This window comes from Sus scrofa, chromosome X (assembly GCF_000003025.6).
Source record: "Sus scrofa isolate TJ Tabasco breed Duroc chromosome X, Sscrofa11.1, whole genome shotgun sequence".
NCBI lineage: Eukaryota > Metazoa > Chordata > Mammalia > Artiodactyla > Suidae > Sus > Sus scrofa.
This window is the reverse complement of record NC_010461.5, coordinates 37,386,158-37,409,556: the sequence shown is the minus strand read 5'-3', so window position 1 is coordinate 37,409,556 and position 23,399 is coordinate 37,386,158. Positions and strand designations below refer to the sequence as shown.

The 23,399-nt window shown below is 38.0% G+C and overlaps 1 protein-coding gene across 1 annotated transcript in view; it reads left to right on the top strand.

The window, feature by feature from the left end:
• CASK (calcium/calmodulin dependent serine protein kinase) overlaps positions 1 to 23,399 on the top strand; it is a 368,751-nt gene that overhangs the window by 126,167 nt on the left and 219,185 nt on the right. The window contains 1 exon segment of the mRNA XM_003360270.5: positions 17,971 to 18,076. Within this exon segment, the coding sequence (XP_003360318.2) occupies positions 17,971 to 18,076 (106 nt within the window).

Below are 23,399 nucleotides of genomic sequence, written 5' to 3'. Positions count from 1 at the left end.
TTTCTCAGAAAACTCTAATAATAGTCTCTTTACTCTGGTATCCCCAAATTTCACAAAGCTGGGCTTTATTGTGAGTCTTTTCAAAAGTCATTGTGTTGGGTTGTTGGAAATCTTTTTAAAATTTGGAAACTTTTTGTTCTTCAGAGAAATTTTTTGTATTATTTCTTAAGTTTCTTCTCTCTATTTTCTCTGTTCTTCCTTTCTGGAATTGCTGTTATTCAAATAATATCAGGGCTCACAGGATTGATCTTTTTCCCTAACCTTTTCTTTTCTATTTTCATCTCTTTGTCTTTTTCTACCCTGAGACATTTCATCAATTTGATCTTCTAATTCTTCTATTTGAATCTCCTGTTTTGACTCTCATTTTGTATTTTTAAGGGCTTATTTTCCCCCTGAGTGTTTCTTTTCTCTTTCTTTCTCTCTCTCTCTCTTTCTTTCTTTCTCTTCCTTCCTTCCTTCCTTTCTTTTTTTGTCTTTTAGGGCCACACCCATGGCATATGGAGGTTCCCAGGTTAGGGGTTGAATTGGAGCTGCAGCTGCTGGCCTACACCACAGCCACAGCAATGCCAGATCCCAGCCGTATCTGCGACCTACACCACAGCTCATGGCAATGCTGGATCCTTAACCCACTGAGCAAGGCCAGGGATTGAACCTGCAACCTCATGGTTCCTAATCAGATTTGTTTCCACTGAGCCATAACAGGAGCTCCTCCCCTTGAATGTTTCTCTTTCAAATTACTAGTATTATATAGTTTCCTATTCTTGTTTCGCAGGTTTCATAACATTCTTACCTGTCTCTAGTATATTTTTTGAAATTTTATTTGCTGTGTTTATTTGGGAAATGGTTTCTTCAGAAATGGTTTTTTTTTTTTTCTATTTGTTTGTTTTAGTCTTTCTTTTTAGAGGTTTTCCTTAAATGTTTGGTGATCTTTGGCTGTTCTTTTATTTTTAACAGGGAAGTCTTAAATAGTTGCCTAGAAACTCTGTGTACATGAGTAACTTAATTATAGGTGATCCAACAAGAACTGGACCATTTTTCAAGAGCCCCATAGATGTCAGTATCTGTAGGTCTTTTGTTCTTAAGCAGGTCACTTTGGCAGAGAAATCTTTCAGTCTTATACCTTGGGCTAAGTGCTGTGTGGGCTAAGTGCTGTGTGTATTGTGTGGAGCAGGGTACTCATGTCTAAGCCTGAGTGCAATAGTTCCAGAAGTCACCTCTGAGAAGGAGGTAAGGGTCTTTATTTTAACATGCTTTTTTAACATGTGAACTTTACAGTTAACCCTCTTGTTTAAAGTATAACACCCCATTCTGTTGTGAACTATGAGTCTGGTGTCTAAAGTCTCCAAAGAGGGGGAGGGATAATTTGCTTGGTCAAAGATATTTGGGTCAAACTGCTCCCGTAAAGGTTCAGCCAATCCTCCTGTTGTCTGCTCTTCTGTACACCCTTGACTTCAAACTTACATGGTGCTTTCTTTTCCTAAGCTTTTTTTAGGAGCATTTTGGTAGTTGTATCAGCCTGCTTCTTACTGCCTTCCTTGTGCAAGCTTGGTGTATTAGCCTAGGTCCTACCAAAAGTAGATGTCAAGAAAGGATTGGCTATGCAAGAAATTCATCGGGAAACTACCTGTAAGTTAAAATGAAAGAGGAAGGAGCCAAAGGACGCCATGAGAGCCACCACAGGTTATGCAGGTCTGACTCCTTTGTTGGAGAAAAGATAGGAAAAATCTTAGACTAAGGTGCTGTTCCAAGAAAGTTTTGGTGTGGCCTATTGGGACTCCTTGAGCCAACGTGGGCCATCATAGTCCCATATCTCTTAAAAATGAGCCTGCCTTAGTAGTCCTGCTGGTTTTAGTCACTGGCTGAAAGTAGCCTGTGCAAAGCATCGTGTTGATGGGAACGCAGTGACGGATTCATAGTGCTGTACCTGGGATTATCAGTCTCAGTCTCTGGAATGAGAGATCGAGGGTCACACCTTAATGGCTGCCCCATTTGGATTACAGCTTTCTCTGATCTGCCGACTTTGTCGATTTACTTTCTGCCATTTAAGATTTGTTTACTTATCTAGTGTGCTTTTGCCTCCTCTCTCATTCTTTTTGTCTTTGTGGGTCCATGTCTTTTTAATGCATTTATTGAAATATTGGTTGGGCTTCAAGGGAAATGTATGCATTTAGACCACCATATTTAAATGGAATTATTGGTTTATTTATTCATACATTTAAATTATTATTCTCAAAATCATTATATGCATTTATTTATTATATTGTATGAATCTCTGGTTACCATCTCCTACAGTATAGCCCTCTGTGGTCACATAATGATTACCATTTGAAACTTTCTGAGAGCAATAAGAGCTAATGATAAAGACATGAGTAGGTACCCATTCACTGTGGTGCTTATTCTCCATTTTATAGAAGAATCATAGGGGATGAGGGGGAGTGGTGCTTCTTAAAAGCACGGATTGATCTTTGGGCCATTTCCTCATTGAGTCCAATCTAGTGGGTATGGGGTATGGACCAGGACCCTCTTCTTAGAAATAATTACTGTAGTGATTGTGAAAAGCTCCAAGGGGACCAATTGGCCGTGTTTAAGGGAAATAGGGTTTGTTTGAGTGTGGGGTGTGGGAACCTATAGTCACATATGATTGAATGTTAATTTTAGAAAAAACTCTATGACTGTAATATAAGGATGAGATTTGAGGGCTTTTGCAGTAATCTTAACAAGACAAATGATGGCGTCAATTAACTTCCAAGTGGCAGTTGGGATGGACAAAGAGAAACAGATTCGTGAAGCCTTAAAGAATAGAATCAGATAACCTGGTTAACATTGAGTATCTTCTACATGGGAGGTTTGTCTGTTTTCCCTGATTTATTTATTTATTCGATATTTTTATCAATACTTTTTTATCAGTATTTTTTCAACTCTTTTTTTCTCTCTCCTCTCCTTATGATACTCCCGTTTTGTATATGTTATTGTGTTAATGGTGTCTTACATTTCCATGAGGTTCTGTTCTTTTTTCTTCATTCTTTTTTCCTTTATATTCTTCAGAGAGTCTAATCTCTAGCAATATATCTAGTAAATATTTCATTTTGGTTATTGTACTTTTAACTGTAGAATATAGGTTTTGTTTTTTTTAATAATTTCTTTTTACCGATATTCTCTATTTGATGAGACATTGTTGTAACACCTTCCTTTAGTTCTTTAAACATGAATTTCCTTTAGCTCTATGAATATATTTGTAATAGCTGCTTTGAAGTTTTTTTGATAAGTCCAACATCTGGGCCACTTCAAAGGCAATTTCTATTCTGTGCTTTTTTTTTTAGTGTGTACAAGGGTCACACTTTCCTATCTTTGGTATGTCTCTTTTTGTTATAGCAGCTCTGGATAATAATAATCCTCCCACACTCCAGGGCTTGTTGTTTTTACTTGCTTGTTTATTTGTTTAGTGATTTGCCAGTTCAGTTCAACCCTTGACCTCTTTCTCTGAAGGAAGCAGACCTTGGGAATGTACACAATCTTACTGACCATTGGGAATGAGTGTGGTTTTAACTGGGCCCTGTCTCTTCCCCTGATCTCCTGTTAGGATGATCTACCTCTGTTGGCATCACACAGTACTAATTGCTAGTGATTGCTTTATTGTTTTCAACAGTGCCCTGTGGTGTACATTGTTCCATATTGTGATCTAGTAAAAGTTCCCTTGTCACTTGCAGGGTTTGCTACACCTTCCCCTGAGCAGAATCTTTGCTGTGGAGTAAGAGCTGGGTGGAAAGGGAAACTCGCTCCTCACTGGTTGCTCTATCCAGATCCTCCCTATAGAGCAAGATTGTATAGGGCTATTTGGAGGAGGTGGAGGGGGAGGTTGGGCGCATGAACTGGTGTTCCCTCCTGGCTGCTACTACTACTCAGTATGGATCTTCTACACCCAAAGCCAGGAAGGATGACATCTGCCAGTGTTCACCAGATGCTAAATGTGCTTGGACTAGTTCTTCTGCCTCTGGAGTTAAAGGAGACGGGAGCTGCCACTGGGCTGCTGAGCCTACCTCTGTGGCTCTGCTGCAGCACAGAGCAGTGCAGGGAAGGGGATCTGACGATCCTCTTTATCAGCTGCCCCATCTGGATGATCTGTAACTTAGTTGGAGTTGGGAGTGGGGAATAGATGCTGTCATCCAGCTTCTGCCACCCACTCAGTATAGGCCTTTCTTTGTAACCTTTTTTTTTTTCTAGATTCCACATAGAAGTGTTATCATATGATGTTTGTTTTTCACTAACTTCACTTAGTATGATAATCTCTAGGTCCATCCATGTTGCTGCAAATGGCATTATTTCATCCTTTTTATGGCCGAGTAGTATTCCATTGTATATGTACCACATTTTCTTTATCCATTCCTCTGTCAGTGGACATTTAGGTTGCTTCCATGTCTTGGCTATTAAAAATAGTACTGAAATGAACATTGGCGTGCATATATCTTTTTGAATCATGGTTTTCTCTGGATAGATGCCCAGGAGTGGGATTGCTGGATCATATGGTACTTCTATTTTTAGTTTTCTGAGGAACCTCCATACTGTTTGCAGAACAGAAACAGACTCACAGACTTCGATAACAAACTTAGGCTTATCAAAACGGACAGATGGTGGGGGGAGGGATGGACTGGGGGTTTGGGATTGGCATAGGCACACTGTGATATAGGGAATGACTGGCCAATGGGGACCTGCTGTATAGCACAGGGAACTCTACCCAGTATTCTCTGATGGTCTATATGGGAAATGAATCTGAAAAAGAATGGATGTGTATACATGTATAACTGAATCACTTTGTTGTCCAGCAGAAATTATCACAATATTGTAAATCAACTATACTTCAATAAACTTTAAAAAAAAGAAAGAAAAATACATAGGCCTTCAACAGCATGAAGTTGTGGAAAATGGGATGTGCTGATGTACACCAGCTGTGAAGTCCACCCCAAACTGCTCTTCTTCCCCAAGGAGCTGATCTGCACATAGCTGCTGAGCCCATGTGAACAGTTCCTCCACAGTCAGAGCTATGGGCACACAGGTGCAGTCCCTGTCCTGAATGTCACAGCCTCCATCATTCTTAACAAGTTTCTGTAGATTTTATTGAATAACTGCTTCTCACTTTATTGTAAGCCTTTTGATCAATCTCCAGAGACTTTGAATGTTTAATTTTGACCAACTTAATATATGTCTCTCCCTGCACTCACACAGCCATTCAGGAAGCCCTGCCTAGTCATTGTATTTTTATTGTTTCTACACCTTGTAGCAAACTGATTTTCCAAGATACAGTCAGGTGGCTCGAAAGGACTAAACTGAGAACTTTTGAAAGGTATTATAATTTTATTACTGAAATTTGCTCTGATTGAACTTTAATCAAGAGTTTATATTTTCAGTTTTTAGAAATAATACATATAAATAGCTTATCTGTAAAGTTCATCTTCAGAATCAAGTAGTTGTAGGCCTAAGAAGCAATATAGCAGGGTGTTAACGAGTATAGGTACTAAGGCCAGACTGCCTTGAGTTCAGATTCTTGCTCTGCAGTTTAATAATTCTGTAAGTTACCTAACTGCTCTCTGCCTCTGATTCCTCATATGTAAAGTGAGTATCATCAGCCTTTTAGGATTGTTGTAAGGGTTAAGCGAGTCCACACATTTGAAACAGCCTAACTTATAGTAAGTTCTTAGGCAGTGTTAGGTGATGGTTATTGCTGTTTTTAGACATGTTAAACACAAATAATCACTTCGTCTCTATACTATATTATCAAGACCAATTATATTATTGTCTGTGCCAGAGATTTGGTGATATTATTTGTCTAATGTACTGTGATCTTTAGTGTCCTCTAGTGGAAGAAAATTAGATGTGCTCCTTTTCATAAACCTGCTGCTTTGGGGATTTTGTGATCATTTAAGCTAATAAAATTACTCCTGAATAAATAACCAAAGATAAGATCCACATACATAAATGGACTTAAGAAATTGTTAACATTTACATGAAACTTGAAATCTTAAATATTCATTCAAGACAAGGCTTTTTTGGCCATGTAATTTATTACATTAAATAATCTAGTACATCATACAGTGACATAGAAATGTTCGCCATGTATTACTTTTGTTTAAAGCCAGTCAAACAGTCAGTAGTGGGAGTACCTTGAAGTTTTTCATTTTAAGCCATGGCAGTACAATATACAGAATAACATTAGCACCCAGTTACTGCATGTAGGTGGCATTTTTGTGTCACTCTGAAAATGCTAAAGTCAGTATGTATGTGCAACCCAGAGTAGATTGCCTCAAATTTTGGACATTTTTAAGAGTTCTCTTCCAAAAGATTATAGGGTAATAGAAATACTGAGAAGCAGAGACCTGAGTTCATCTTCTGGTTGTGCTGTGAGCCAGCTGTGACTTCAGCCTTGCCCCTTGCCTTCCTAGGGCCTCATTTTCCTTAGGAGTAAAATGTGAGGATGAAGAGGAACATGTGACAGTGGCTCTCTTACTGTTCCATCTCTAGCACTCACTGATTCAGTGATATATATCTTTGATGTGAGACAGAAGACATAACAGACATTGGTTGAGTGAGTTCTGTGTGCTTGGTGCTGCCTTCCAACAGGGTTGGCAGGAATATAGATAACCAGCAGTGGTGCAGTTTGGGAAATGCTGAAATACTGAGGTGTGTATAGGGGGCTGTTGTTAGATCACAGCAGGCTATGCCTACCTCATCTGGGGAGACCGTTGGGGAGAACTTTGAGGCAAAATGGGAGCAGAATTTTAATAAGTGAGTTGTTTTTCAGCAGAGAAGGAAGCTTACTGAGTGTCAAACAAAGGGAGCATCATTTTCCAGAGCACAGGGGCCATGAATGGTGGAGCAGGTATTGCAGAAGCTGCAGGTAGTTACAGATGGGGGTCGGGGAGGATGATGGGAGAATTTTTAAAGGAATATATGTAGTATGTGTGATAGCCAAACAAACAAACAAACAAAAGTAAACCTAAATGAGTTGACTAAGAAGCAGGAGAACTAGGTTCCTTTTCCAGTTGTGTTGTTAAATAGCCCTATGGACCCCAGTTAAGTTGTTTGACCTAAGATCATTTTTGGAAGGCTTTCCAAGTGGAGCTGAGGGATTAAAACATCCTGATATATAAAATAGAGAACAATGAAGGTTTTTGGAGTAATCTGATAATATCAGTTTAGAATAAAACTATGATGACAATTTAATGAAAAGAATGAACTGGAGGCAAAAAAAAAAAAAAAAACCATTAAAAGATCTCTGCTGTGATCCAGACAAGAATCCATAATGGCTAGAACGAGGCTGAGTGCAGTAAGAGGCAGATTGTTTGGACAGCAGTTGCAGAAATAGAGTGGACAGGTTTTGGAAGCTGCATGTAGGAAGTGGGAGAGAAGTAGTAGCTGGTATGAGGATGACTCCAGAGGCTGTCTAGAAGAAGAATGATGCTGATAGTCAGTAGGCCACACACCTGCAGCTATGTGGATTCTGTTTTACTCCTTAGAAGGAAAGTGGCATTATTAGACGTTTTGACTATATTTGCTTTTTACTTTTTTTTTCCCAAATAATTCTGTGGTCAGCTTCACATTCAGCTCCTTAAGCTATATTACATGATTTCCCAAAAAATTGTAGATGAAAAACTCCAAAGTAAAAGTAGGTTTAGAACTCTGTAGTAGTGTAGTTTAATAATTGGATGGTCACGTTGCCAACTTTTTGTCATCAAACTTGGTTCGTTTGACATTTGGTAAAGTTAGGAAAAAATTATTGCCACCAAAAATGTCAAAGGGAAAGGAAACAAAACTTGTTGTGCACCTGATGTGTCATGCACCACAGCAAGCACTTTCACATATTTTATTAATCATCCAGGGTTAACTCCAACCAGTGTGGGAGCTGTTCGCTTACTCTTTCCATTTTATAGATGAGGAAACTGATGTTCAAGGTTGTACAGGTACTTAATGATGGAGGTCAGATTTGATGACAGGTCCTTTGACTATAAACCTGTTGCTGTATTGTATCATAACTGCCTCCTGGCAGCAGAGTGTTACCATTTGAAAGGATAAATGCCAGATAGTGGAAATAGGTGACCAGTCATTCCGGTTTGCCTGGGACTGAGGGCAGAACATTCAGGGCTACATCTAGAAAGTTGTGGGCAAATTAGGATGTGTTGGTTGGTACCCTTTCTGAAAAAGTCGCTTATATGAAATAAACTGTTATCTGGAATGACCTAAATAAGGTATCGTTTGTATTTGTTTCCTATAGTATTATGACAGGAATTAGGCCTTTTGTTACTAAGTAACAAAAAATTCTTAAGTGAAGAATCTTCTACTTGTTTTCACCGGCTCTGCCTTGCTGGAATTGCACTCAACTGTATGTGGATCAGATGCTAGAGGCCCTTGTTTCCATCTCAATTTTTAAGGAAACTTATGTTTTACCCATTCCAAGTCTGATGAAATGGCAAAAGAGCTGTTGAGAGAAAAGTCAAGAAAAAAGGCAGGTTGATTATAAATGTGCAGTCATTAAAGTGTGAGGGAATACATACTCTGGCATTCAACCTACAACCAAGAGGGAAACCCCATAGCATAAATAGAAGGTGTGTTTATTTTATGTGCATAAATGTTATACTCTAATAAGTAAACAATTTGTATTGTTTTGATATCAAGATGGGAAACAGGAAGTTGTGCCACATGGAATGTCCCCAAGAAAACTTTCTGTAATTTTTCAAAAGAAAAGAAACGCATACTTTATAATAGTTTCACACATTTCACACAGCAAAGTGCTAGGTTTGGGGTAGAAGCTAAAATGCTTGGAGGGATACACTTAAGCTTTTTATCTAAGTACTGGTTATCCTCAAGTTGTGCCCATCATACGGGTGTATAAGGAGGGTACTAGCTTCCATGGCTTTCCAGTCTCAGTAGTGCGCTTGTGGCCTCCATAAGATGGGTTAGATGATTCTCAGTCATGATCTTGATCCCTGGTCACCAGTATCTAGATCAATCCTTTGGGCTTTTGTCCTTCCCCTAAATTTTACTGCAAAATCTTTATCACTATCTATCACTGTAATAGATCTATAAAATGGTTTCTGGCCCTCAGTAAGTTAAAAATTGCTGACCTAGATAGCTACCACATTTTCAGATACATAAATAAGTATTCTACCTTCTGGTTTTGTAGAAAAGATTAAATGAAGATAGTTTATTCTAAGGGTAAAGCAGTGTGTTATTTACTTAAAATTTAATTAAAACAAGGAAAAATATGGCCTTTTCAGAATTCTTTATATTTTCCTCATTCCAGAGTTTAACTGTATAAAAAAAGTAACCTTTCCTTTAGGCTACTTTCAAGTATCAGTGATTGTACTACTATTCTTTCAAGCTGTTTGCTTAGTTTTTTTTGGGGGGGGGTGTCTTTTTGCCTTTTCTAGGGCCACTCCCGTGGCATATGGAGGTTCCCAGGCTAGGGGTCTAATCGGAGCTGCAGCCGCCAGCCTGCGCCAGAGCCACAGCACTGCGGGATGCGAGCCGTGTCTACAACCTACACCACAGCCCACTGCAATGCCGGATCCTTAACCCACTGAGCAAGGCCAGGGATCGAACCCGCAACCTCATGGTTCTTAGTTGGACTTGTTAACCACTGTGCCACGACGGGAACTCCGTTGCTTAGGTTTTAAAAATTAAGATTACAAGGCATACTGTTTAAGTTACAGATACCTCTTAGCCATTTGCAGCTATCCACATAAATCTGGATTTGGGCAACAGATTAAAATATAGACCAACAGAATAAAATATAGACGTAATTTGATAGTTGAGGCCACGAGTCTGCAGGGTTATGCATAATCCCTGATTCCAAGTTGTTATTTATCAAAACAATTAGTTAATTGCTTTTATTGATCCTTTTCAAAATAAGTCTCACACATTAGTACTTATCTTTCGCTATAATATTTTTTCTTTTTTTCTTTTTGGCTTTTTAGGGCCACACCCATGGCATATGGAGGTTCCTAGGCTAGGGGTCCAGTCGGGGCTACAGCTGCTGGCTTGTGTCACAGCCATAGCAATGCCAGATCTGAGCCACATCTGCCACCTACACCACAGCCCATGGCAATGCCAGATCCTTAACCCACTGAGCGAGGCCAGGGATCGAACCTGAATCCTCGTGGATACTAGTCGGATTCGTTTCCATTGTGCCGTGACCGGAACTCCTAAATTTTTTTTTTTTTTCTATCATGGGATTTGTTGCCAGAAGGAGTCTACTACTGGATGCAAGAAGCTCATATTTTTTCTAAGTTTTTTTAAATGGTTATTTCACTATGCCATAGAGAATCTTGGCCACAGCCATTCTTTTATTTATATATTAAACACTGTAAATTGTTTTCTGGGGAGAATTTTGATCCTGCTTGCAGTATTTCCTGGGCTGGCTCCATTCTGGAAGAAGGAGGTTTTGAGGGGAAAGTGAGTAGTAAGAAAGACTATCCTGCCACATATCCTTGTTGAACTCCTCCGTTGAAAGTAAATAAAAATAGAACATAAGTATAGGTATCCTCCACTTTTTGAAAGTTCGCTTCACACCACTTTCCTTTACAAAAGACCTGTTTTACATTAGTACCTGTTATTCCTAACTAAAAAAAAAAATCTGGAGAGAATTTTTACTTTTATGGAAAAAGATAATTGCCTTTTCACTTTCTGCCATTTTGGCTTATGGAAAGTTTCATAGAAACACTCTGCTTTCAGATAGCAGGGGAAACCTGTATGGATAACACAATTAGGAGAATGTAAAATACAAGGTATGTGAATAACTCTTTTTTACTTAGGCATACTAGTTGAATTCCTATCTTACTGCAGTAACTTTTTTCTTTTTTAAACTATTGAATAAAATTTATGCGTAATAAAATGAGCCTATTTTAAGTGTACAGTCTACCGAGTTTAGTATATATATGATGAATTTAAATACATATACACTATCATTCCACAAAGTTCCTTCGGCTCCTAACATGTATGTTTTTGAAGACCTTAATATTAAAAAGTAATTGAGACATAAACTGTTCATTTCTCCAATTTTCTTTTATCAGGTTAGGTGTACCATTTTGAAATAGGTGTCTGATTTTTAAAATGCCCCTATCCTTCTCCCTTTCGTAAAGCTTTTTTCATTTACATTTCCCAAAATGACAGTCAACAGAGGAATTGTACTTTCTAAAGATGTTTAGAACATTGTATCTCTACTTTTATCATTTGTAAAACATGATCTTAATAATGGTCATTCATACATATGAGAAAAACTCTTAATGCTGGAACTTGATGTGGTTTGGATTTTGGTCACCTCTGCCTTTTCCTTTTGTCCATGTAATTAACATCTTACTATTTTTATTAGTTGAGTTCAAAACAGATTTTCACCAAATTCATGGTTGAGTAACTCCTTGAATAGGTGACTTGGAATTATATCTTGTGAGACAAGTAATTTGGTTTCTTTTTAACCTAATATTGGTGCTTATCTATAGATTAAACAAATATTCTTCTTTAAGGACATTTTAACACCTCAGAAGATAAATATTAATAAAGATCATTGAATTGCTCACCTGTAGTCTTCATTAATATCTAATTAGTAAGCTCAATGATTTATAATAGTATTAAGTATTAAGAAGGACCTGTAAACCAACTATAATGGGAAAAAAATCATTTAAAAAATTTTTAAAATATAAGTTGGAGTTGTTTTAAATATAAGTCCCTAGGAAATAAATGACACTTTAGATAATTATTGACCAAACTCATCCTAATGGAGAGTGAGAAGGAAGACAAGTAGTTCTCACAGAAATTGGCTCTATTATATTTTACAGCTGATAGATGTTGATGATACATCAAATACAGTGTTGAATTTAGTTTAAATTTGGTATTCAACTGGATAGGCTGCTTTAGTATATTCATTACACTTATCAGAACTGAAAGTTCTTTGGGAAATATATTACCAAAACCCTATTAATTTATAAATGCTTAATGTAGTTGAAATTGATTTCTAACTAATATATTTGCCTATTTAAGAACAAATTTTACCTGAATCAAAAATTCCCAGTTAATGGCATGCTGCTTCCTTTCTTTATTCACCTGACAGATGAGATTCTAGGCCATAGGATTATATTAAATGGACTAGAATTCAAAGGAATTAGAAGCTGCTTGGATTTCTCTTTGTATGTGAAAAAAGATAATAAAATATGGTAGTAAAATGTGTAAAAGATCAACGAAATGTTGAGTTTGCCGTTAACCCAGATTGGTGTGTGGTCCTCTCTGGGCCTCTGGTTATCCACTGGTTGAGAAGGTCAACTTTCTTGATTTATAGGTAGATAGCCTCCATTAAATCCAGCCTGACCTGTATTATTGCCAAAGGCAGCTGGGAGCTTTAGTCTTCAAATTGGTTATTACATAAAGGTGGAACTCAGCAAGAGAATTTGACTTTGCTGCTATAATCCTTCCAAGGTTCTGCTTGGATCCCTTTCTCAAAATATCATATGGTCATTAATTTCAGCACACCAAGGGCAAATGTTGAGTCAATAATGACTTTCATTTAGTTATTTTGTTATTAATATTGATTCAAATGGACACATGAACACTTGTCCTAATTATTTAATGACTAGGTTAGAACATTCTTTATGCACATTTAGAGCCTGGGTCAGCTCATAGTGATTTTTAACTGTTCAGTCTCTAACACAGTCTGGAAATACTTATATATTGGAAAAGGGAATACTTATGTATTTGTCAGGAAAAAGTCATTGTCTAATTTCTGATCATCACTGGTGACAGGGCACCTGAAATAAGATGGTTCTATAGCGGTCTTGATAGCTTGTCACCTACATCAGTGTTTCCACATTAGCACTATTATATCTTAAGGGCACATATAAAATCTACACAGCCCCAGGAGCCATGGTGGTATGATGTAGAGAGCATTGGACTTAGGTTATTAGTTCTGCTTCCTGTATTTACTGCTTGTGTGATCTCAACAACTTATGTACCTCATTGAACCCAGGGTCTCAGTTTCTTCTTCTGTAAAGTGAAACTAGACATATATACATCATGGAGCTATTATAATTATTAAATGAGGACTTATAGAGGAACACTTAAAATCCCAAATATTACACTGCATATTCTAAGGTCATTCAATAAAATTCAAAGTGTCCAAAAGGCTACTATTCAGTGGCTTTTGACTTTGCATGTTTGGTAAATTAAGTAAGATAAAGTAATTAAAAACTACCAAACAAGTGAAGGATTTGGATTAGTAATAGTGAAGAAATTTCAGATTTAGTTAAGTGATGGATTTGGGTTATTAAAAGCTGTAGAGTTTCCTTCTTTGGAAGTGCTTTCTAAAAATATATGTTTGGAAATAGACTCAGACATAGAAAACAAATTTATGGTTACTAAAGGGGGGGAAAGATAATTTAGGAGTTTGGGATTCACATATACATACCACTGTATGGAAAATAGATAAACAACAAGGACCTACTGTATAGCACAGGGAACTTAACTATATTCAGTGTCTTGTGGTAACCTATAATGGAAAAGAATATGAAAAAGAATGTGTGTGTGTGTATATACACACATATATACACTGAATCACTTTCCTGTACACCTGAAACTAATACAATATTATAAATTATAGTTTTTTTAAAAAGGTAAAAAATAAAAATGCACATCTGTTTGAATTTGGATTCTTTTAAAAATGACTTTACAAATAATTGTGTAAGAATGCAGAACTCACTATTGGGAGAGGATAAGAATTAAAGCAAGTCAGTTTATCTGGAGCTACACCATTTCAATTTTATAACCACTAGCCACATGTGGCTATTGAGCACTTGAAGGATGATGGCTCCCAGTCGAGGTGTGCTGTAAGTGTCAGGCACATCAGATCGCAAAGACTTAGTTCAAAAAGATAATGTAACATATTAATACTCTTTAATGTGATTATATGTTGAAATAATAACACTTTCGATATATTGGGTTGCATAAAATATGCTAAAATAAATTTCACCTGTTTCTTTTTCATGTGCTTACTGAAAATTGTGAAATTATTTATGTAGATCACATTATATTTCTATTGGATAGTGCTGATCTAAATCCTTACTGAATGATTCAGGGAAAGCTAACTTTTAAATTCGAACCTTTAAAGCTCAGACGTTGAGGTTGAGATGGCTACTCCAATGCTAAGAATGTCAGAAGGCTTTCCTTTCTTCAGTCACATTTGTAAATACTCAGCTTATGTTCAAATTAGTTTGCTACAGAGTTTGACACTCTGAAAGTGGCATCTGACTTTTAAGGGTTCTGTTCCAAAAACAGCTAACAGTAAAATGAGTAATAAATACTTTTCAGGAAAACTCTTTTTTAAAACAGACCACCTGAACAACTTTCCCAACTCCTCCCTTATTTGAGGGACAGACAGAAAGGTAGGAGCGTAGTTGTTCTAGTGTTGTTGGACGGCCCAGGCTTCTTAGGACACTGGTAGGAGTGATAGTCCTTGTGCCATATAGTGGGTCGATTCAGTTTAAATGTTTCTCTGTTTTGGTCAGAAGATAAATACTACTTTCCACATTACCAGTGCTCCTTTTGAGAGAAAATAAATTGATGAAATATAGGCACATAGTTCAATGTAAGGGCACTAAATGTAAAAGTAGATTATTTTTAACATCTTTTAATTTTCCCTGGGAAATTACAAAGAGAAAAAGTACAGGGAAGAGTGGAAAGAGTTACCAGTTACTATAGATAAAGCAGCACTTCAAAACAGCCGTGATTACTCTGGATCAGGTCACTCATAGGAATGTTCTAAGCTAGTGTCTCGAAGCAGTCACATCATCACAATTTCAAATCATACTATTACCACCTACTTTCACATTTCTTCCTACTCTGCTTCATGAGCTGATTTGCAGGAACATACTATTTTTAGTTTGCTATATCAGCAAGGAATTAATAGCACTTAATACCTATCTTGAATTCACATTCACATCTGAAAACAAACATTTTTGAGTTTAACATTCTTAGAATCTGGTTTGAATATGTATATGCATTTGTGCATTTGTGTTTTTTTAAACTGCGATTTTCTATTTAGGCTATTTAATACACCCGTTTAATTGCTACTTGAATTATGGAAAATGGTGCCAGTTATCTTAGCCGTCTTATTTGTATCATTGCCCTTTTAATTTCATATGTATGTTGACATCGTTAGTTTTGTGCTGTTCATTCAGTGTTTGGATTTTAGTCCCTGAAATGTCAGATCCGGTGACATTTAAGTTGTTTTAATCTTTGAAGCAATCTTACCTTCATTTCGAGGGTAGGTAAAGTGATAAGAAATTAGACCAGGAGCATGTTCAGCCATATACCAAGCAGACATGTGCGTGTCAAATGGAGGGGTCTTTTCGAACATTCATTCCTACTTATGATCTTTCAGTATAACAAATGCGGCGCATGATAAATGGTGTCACATACTGTAGTTACATGAAAGGGGCAAAGTTTAAACTGAAAACAAGAGAAACCAGTTTTCATTGTGGCAAACACACACTCTCTATTTACTTCTTAATTCCAACATCAGGACATAGAATTAAAATCAGAGTTTTAACAGAATAGAAAGAAATGGGAAGAGAGCAACTAAGGTGCAAACGGAAGATATGAAAAGGGTGATTCCTAATAGAAAGGAAGCTGGAGATAAACATAAAAATGAGTAATAAAACTCCTAAGCCTTTCATGGAACCAGGAGGCAGAACCATCTTGAAGCAAGAGAAAAAAAACTGTGTAGGCATCTTTTGTATGTTGTCTGGTTTCAGCCTGGTCCTCCATTGTACTTGTCAAAAGCACGCCCCATACTTAGACTTCCCAGAGCAAAAGCCACACCTGATTCACACATCTCCTCTCCTGGAGATGGAGGCCATCTTTTCCTGTGCCTCTCATGTCTTCCTTTGCAATCAACACTGAACCCCCTCAGCCCGACAGTGCTGCTCTCCACACAGTCCTTTCACACCCACTCTCTCATTTGAATCTTGCCACTGCCCTCTGAAGTTGATTTAGTAGCCTGTGCAGGTCCTGCATCATCTGTCACCCTCCCCATTTCATTTGCTGTTAAGAAGGCATTTGTAGAGATAGCAGTCAGCCAACAAGTAGTGGTGACGGAGGCTGGACTGGCACCGGGTTTTCTGATTCCTGATCCTTTGGGCTTTTCTTCATCCCCACTTACAAACACACAGTGTTCTCTTTAAAATAACAGCAAAACAGACAAATCAAACCTTCTTTGACCCTGCTGTTCCTTTCCTCCTACCAGGATTACATCTAAAGCCACCATAGCGTTGTAGAAGGACTGACTTTGGAGTTAGGCCAGGGCTCAAAACCTACCCCTTGTAATAGCTATGTGATCTTGAACAAGTTTCGGTCTCAGTTACCTCATCTGTGAAATACGTACCTCACAAGGTTGATGGGAGATTAAATGACATTGACTATATTAAGTACTTAGACCAGTGAGAGACACGATGTATCTAAATGTAATTACCACCTAATTGTCTGCATCCTGACTTCAAAGCTGACCTCTCCACAAAACTTGATCTTACTCAAAACATTAATGGTCTTTTCTGGTTGAATCTTACAACGTTTTCCCAGCCTTCTCCAACTACTTATGTCTTAATTCCCCCTATTGCCTTGACTTTAAGATATTATTCGGAGTTCCCGTCGTGGCGCAGTGGTTAACGAATCCGACTAGGAACCATGAGGTTGCGGGTTCAGTCCCTGCCCTTGCTCAGTGGGTTAACGATCCGGCGTTGCCGTGAGCTGTGGTGTAGGTTGCAGACGCGGCTCGGATCCCGCGTTGCTGTGGCTCTGGCGTAGGCCGGTGGCTATGGCTCCGATTAGACCCCTAGCCTGGGAACCTCCATATGCCGCGGGAGCGGCCCAAGAAATAGCAACAACAACAACAAAAAAAAGACAAAAAAAAAAAGATATTATTGATTCTTCCTTTTCTGGTGGCTTCTCTTTTGTCTTACTTACTGACATCTCTTCCTCACTAATACCTGTTCCTTATGTAAATCTTTTAAGGTTCCTTCTACAGCCATTGCTCCTGTTGACCAGACTAAGTTGAATTAACAAATCAGAGGGGAGATAATGTTATTTCTTCTGCTTTGTGCAGTACATCTTGAGCCATGGCTCTTTACCTATCTCCCTTTTACTTCCAAATATAACAACGTCACATTGGATCTTATTCATCTGCAAGCAGGTAAAACTCCAGCACTGTTAACCGGGAAGGCTTTAATTATTTTGTTCCATGCAGACATGGCAAGTGATACTTATGCCCAAGCCATTTTTGTGTGATGATAATGATGAGGAGGAGGATATTAACAGTTTTATTTTCCAAGTAGTATTACATAACTTACACAGTAGTCTTAACTACATTATCTGAGTTTATTCTTCAAAATTACACTATAGGTAGTGTCCTGAATTATCCAATACATTTTATAGATGATGTAAAACTTTTTTTTGACTGACATTGGGATAGCGACTTTTCTGTGTAACTATACTATTTTTTGCCCCCATCCCATGTAGCTTCCCTGATATGTGTCTATAAATGCTAGATTTTAGGCTAAAGAATAAACATCATGTTCCTATACAATTTAGGGAAAACTAAGAAAAAGAAGTAAACTTCAAGACAGCAAATTGAGTTACTTATTAGCTGAACAAGAAAGAGTTAAAATTTTTGAAATGTGATTATAAGAGTTTGGGGAAAATATTTGTGCACTTATTAATAAGAGCTGAATGTAATATGTATAGATTTAAGCTGACAAAAATGTGAAAAAGTTATATTTTTAAAGGTGTTAAAAGGGCAAAAAGTTAAGCTTAGCTTAAATGGGGGATTTCATCTCTATAGTTAGAGAAGTCTTCATGTTACCATAGATCATATCCATTCATTCATCATTCACTCTGATTGTCTTTTGATCCTACCTAACAAAATGTTATGTGTTTATTTTTCAGATCTAAAGCGAGAAGCCAGTATCTGTCATATGCTGAAACATCCCCACATTGTAGAGTTATTGGAGACATATAGCTCAGATGGAATGCTTTACATGGTTTTCGAATTGTGAGTGTACATTTTATTTTCTTAAGGGTTAAAGTTTTAAGCGATGTCGATCTTAGGTAATGGTGACACTTCTCTCTTAAAATTGAAAAATAGTTGCGAAGTCATCTGTTTAGAAAAACCTAAAGTAATCAGAATAAAAGGATTATCTCATCCTAAGATTCTCAGTGGCTAAGGAAGCAAGAGTTGGGTATCTTCAACTACCCCCACATTTTTAGCATACTTTAGAGAAGAGGAAAATAAGAAGGAATAGAGCTAAGAGGAATAGGAGGCCCCACAATACAAAATTCTGACTATAGGACTCTTAGTGTGAAGAGAATTGGGATGGAAGTAGGGGCCTCCATGTAGCAAGCCTCTCCAGCAACTAATAAACAAGTAGGAACAAACTTTACTTCCTCTTTTGATATAATCACCGTATCGGCATATGAAGGAAACTCTGTAGATAATACTGTATCTTGATTTGAATAGGCCTCTTGACTTGTTTCTCAAAGAATTTTTGCCAGTAAAGTTGTGAGCTAAGGATAGTAAAACTGGGTGGTTTCATAGCTGGTTGGATGATTATGTCCAAAGAGGTTGTATAAAGCATTACGGAATGGCATACTATTCAGTTAAGCATTGTAGCCAGTGACTTAAAGGTGTGTCACAAGGTGGTAATCAAGGCGATGGCCAGGGCTGAAGGCGTCTTAAGGCTCTGGATTGGCGTACAAGCTCACTCACATGGTTGTTAGAAGCACACTGTTAGACTGAGGGCCTTAGAGTTCCTCATGAGCTGTTGGCCCAAGGCCTCCCTGGGTTCCTTGTCACTGGGCTTTTCTCCACAGAGCAACTCAGTGGCAGCTGGCTTCATCAGGACCAGCAAGCAAGAGTAGGAACAAGACAGAGGTCAGTCGTGTAACTTCACCTCTGAAGTCACACACCATTACTTCTGCCATATTCTGTTAGTTAGAAATAAGTCATGAGATCCAGCCCGTACACAAGGGGAGAGGATTACACAAGGATATGAAGACCTGGAAGTGGTGGTAACTGGGAGCCTTGTCAAAAGCTGCCCCCAACAGAGGGCTAGCTAATACATTGACTATCTAGACCAAATTTGAAGATATTTTACACATTTGTAACAAAGGAGCTGAATCAAAGAAGATGAAATTTAAGACCAGTTAATATAAACTCATTCATTCCCATGTGTATGTGCAAGATCACTGTGAACTTAGTTTCTGCAGAGCTTTAAAAGCCCTGAACGGAACCTTTGGCGACATCAATTAGACGTATGTAGTATTCAGAACCAAGCCACACTCCCAGCATCTTGTCCATTACCCATCTCCCTAGGGTGTTGCTAGTAAAGCAGGATGCTGGCATGCTTCCAGAGAGGGATAGCCAGAGTGGGAAAGAGCCCAGAAATTCTGTCACAGAGTCACAGCCCTCAGAATCTTTGTTCACAAACCTGCCAAAAGATTTCTGAAAACTCTGTTCCTCCTCACATATCTGTCAGTTGATCTATAAAAACTTTTACTGTGAGGATGTAATTTTTAGTGGTTTGTATATATTTTAAATATATATTCTTCAACACGATAGCACTGTACCTTTATCTCACTCAGTTTATGGAAAATGTCTGCTCTGTGACCTAAATGGCAATGCAAGTCATCATTGTCAAACCAGTCAGCCAAATCAGACTCACTTTTTGTCAGAAAAAACTCTGACTTCATTTCTCAAATAAAATTAAAGCATTAATAGACATCACTGACAATCATCTTACTGTTGCTTTCTAATGCTAAAATACATAAGGCCTGGTGATGAATATATCGTCTGGATGAAATAAGGTGGCTCTCCCCTTGCTTTCCAAAGCTGTTTTGCTCTCACAGATCGCTCCCTCCCTCAGTAGCTTTGCATTCCCCAGTTGTCTCTTTGAAACTAGGCAGGCTTTTCAGGGTGGGTGAGGGGTTTGTCTTTTGAGATGGGTTCTTTCAAGTGGAGATACAAAAGGAAAATCAGCAGACCACAGATTTGTTTTCATATAGACCAAATTATGGCGAATATAGATGTGGCTGAAATGCCTTAAAGATATCCTAGTACATGTATCCCCTGGAAGAACTTTGGGTACTCCCAAAGATGCCCGAGCCCTACATTGAAGGCCATATGACATCGAAGAACTTTTGAAGAGCCTGCAAGACTTTACCCAGAGTTCCCGTCGTGGCGCAGTGGTTAACGAATCCGACTAGGAACCATGAGGTTGCAGGTTCCGTCCCTGCCTTTGCTCGGTGGGTTAAGGATCCGGTGTTGCCGTGAGCTGGGGTGTAGGTTGCAGACGCGGCTCGGATCCCGCGTTGCTGTGGCTCTGGCGTAGGGCGGTGGCTACAGCTCCCATTAGACCCCTAGCCTGGGAACCTCCATATACCGCGGGAGTGGCCCAAAGAAATGGCAAAAAGACAAAAAAAAAAAAAAAAAAAAAAGACTTTAGTTACCCAAGCATCTATTGGTTTTCTTTTCCTGCTAAAAGAATCCCCAGAACAGAGGCCCATGGTAGATCATAATGGATGTCTTCAGTTATTTGAAGGCGCGTCATGTGTGAGAGCATTATATGTATTTATTCAGTGTAGGGCCAGGAGCTGTAACTAGAATCTGCAGGGGGCAGGTAGATTTTACCTGTGAGCAAGGAAGCCCTCTGATAATTGGACTAACTCTGTGAATGAAGTGGGCTGTCTCGCACAGACTCTTGTTCCTCACTAGAAATGCTCAAGCTAATGCTGGGTCCATCCAAGGGGCCTGAAGAAAAGGTTTTAACTTTGGACTAGAAAGGGCCTCTAACTTCCAATTTTAAGATATTACAGTTCTTTTAAAATCACCTTTCTGGTTTTTATTTTATTTTTTATTCAAGAAATCTGTTTCTGGAGTTCCCGTCGTGGCTCAGTGGTTAACGAATCCGACAAGGAACCATGAGGTTGCGGGTTCAATCCCTGGCCTTGCTCAGTGGGTTAAGGATCAGGCGTTGCCGTGAGCTGTGCAGATGCAGCTCGGATCCTGCATTGCTGTGGCTGTGGTGTAGGCCGGCAGCTACAGCTCCAATTCGACCCTTAGCCTGGGAACCTCTGTATGCCGAGGGAGTGGCCCAAGAAATGGCAAGAAGACCAAAAAAAAAAAAAAAAAGAAATCTGTTTCTGTCCATATTTTTATTCACTGAGAAAACTAGAAAACAGATTTTACCATATACTATAACATAATGAGCACAGAAGGCAAAATTTAAAAATTCAAATAAATTTCATGTTAGCTATTTGTTTCAGAGGGGTCTAAGTGACAGTATAGTAGAAAGAAGGTGGTCCTTCGTGTCATAAAACATTGGTTAATTAATATCCCAACTCAGTTACTTTTACTAATTATGTGACTTTGGCCAAGTCTTTTATAATCTTCTTAAGATGATGAGAACTAGATGAGAGAACTGTGTGAATTCACTTTATGAAATGGTGACTTGCTCTCCAAAGATAAGGTATTATTTCCAGTAGATCTAACAGGTTAGTTTTAGTTTGTCAGTATTGAATTATATGGGTTTTTGTATAGCTAATTTTGTATGATTCAATTCTGACTGCAGTAATTCATCGATGGCTATATATTGAGAATAAGACCTCAGTACAGTTGCATATTTACCAGTCACCTTATCTCAGTGTTACCCAAATCACATAGGCTTTCTATGTTTTTAACTTTTTATTTTGGAAAATTTCAAATAAAAAGAGAATAGTATAATGAACCTCACTGTACCTGTCATTAAGCTTTAATCTTTATCAGAGTTAGCAATACTTTTCCATTCTTGTTCTATCCTTTACTGTTGTCTTTTTTCCTGGCAATTTATAAGGCAATATCATTTCACCTATATATACTTCTGTTTGGATTTGTAGATAAGGACTGTGTGTATGTAAAATACTGTTATCATACCTAGCAAAATCAACAACTCTTTAGTATCATGTCATATTCAGTTGTTTTCCCTGATTGAACATGAGTTTTTAAAAGACCTATTCCTAATTTTAGGATTGTTTTATTAGCTCTAGGGATCTGGAAATAGATTATAAATTCACGGTTAAAATAACTTAGTTATTTCTCAGAAGGGCTAGAAACAGAAGTTTAAAACTGTTCTTTTGTATTATTTTTAAGAAATTCACCTCATCAGTTGTCCATTCCCAGGTTTTTTTTTTCATTCTCTTTGATCTCTTGAGTTTAAAACATATGAACAATCCAAACCATCCATTGCTGTAAGATTTAAGATCCTCCAGATCAAAGAGCAAATCAGTAAGTTTGTGTGTGCCTCCACCTACTGGCTAGATAAGGGATTGCTTACATAGCTGCAATGTAGACGAAGCTACAACAGAATTTGTTTCCTGTTTCTGACAATAGATCTAATGAGCCCTGCTATTCAGAGTCTCATTGCTCAGGTTATGGGTTATCTGGATCCCTTCCTTGTTTTCTGACATGATACCAATACTGAGTAGGCAAGAAAAAGGAAAGCAAATGAAATAAGGTCAGTCGACTCTGCTATTTGTGGGCTACTTGGACATAGCTCTGATAATTTTGATGGAGAAAAGGCTAGACCAAACAATGTATTTGGGTTATCTGTGAGTTTCTTAGTATGGTATCCATATCTTTCTTTGCCACAGACTATCTATAAACAACTCTCCCCTTTTCCCCTGACTGAAGTCATGAAATTATATGGCCCAATCTTGTTGCTTATAATGTTAGGAAATCCTTAGAACTAGTTGATACCCATTTAATTACAAATGATTTATTAGTTTAAAGCATACTCAAATACAGAGATGGAACCAGAATTTTAGTGCTGGAAAAGAAGGTAGTAGATTTCAAAACTTAGCACTGGGAATCCTGAGTAGAGCTTGTTAAACTAGCATGTACCCCACCCCACCCTCTGGATATTCAGTTTCAATAGATGTGGGTCCTGAAGCAAGAGGTCAAGAGATGATTGAACTTTAAAGCAGGGGTAATGCTATTTAGAGACCAAGTGTCATTTCTCCCAGCACACACAGTAGTTTGTTAGAAACCTGCGTGTGTTTACATTGTATCCATTGCTTTGGGATTACACTTAAATTAAGATTTGTCTTTAGTAGTTTGTGTCATTTTTAAAAGTAAACAATTTGAAGTCAGGGTTGCATCATGTCACCTCCCCCTCCAACTAAATGTTTATTTCTAGGTAACACATCAGGGCTTATCTTGGATAGTATCTGATATTTGAGTTAAGCTGTAAATCCTGAATTGTCTGGCCAAGAAATATTAATTACCTTATTATAAAAGGATTACATACACCATAGGGAGACTGTATAGTAATTAAATATGGATT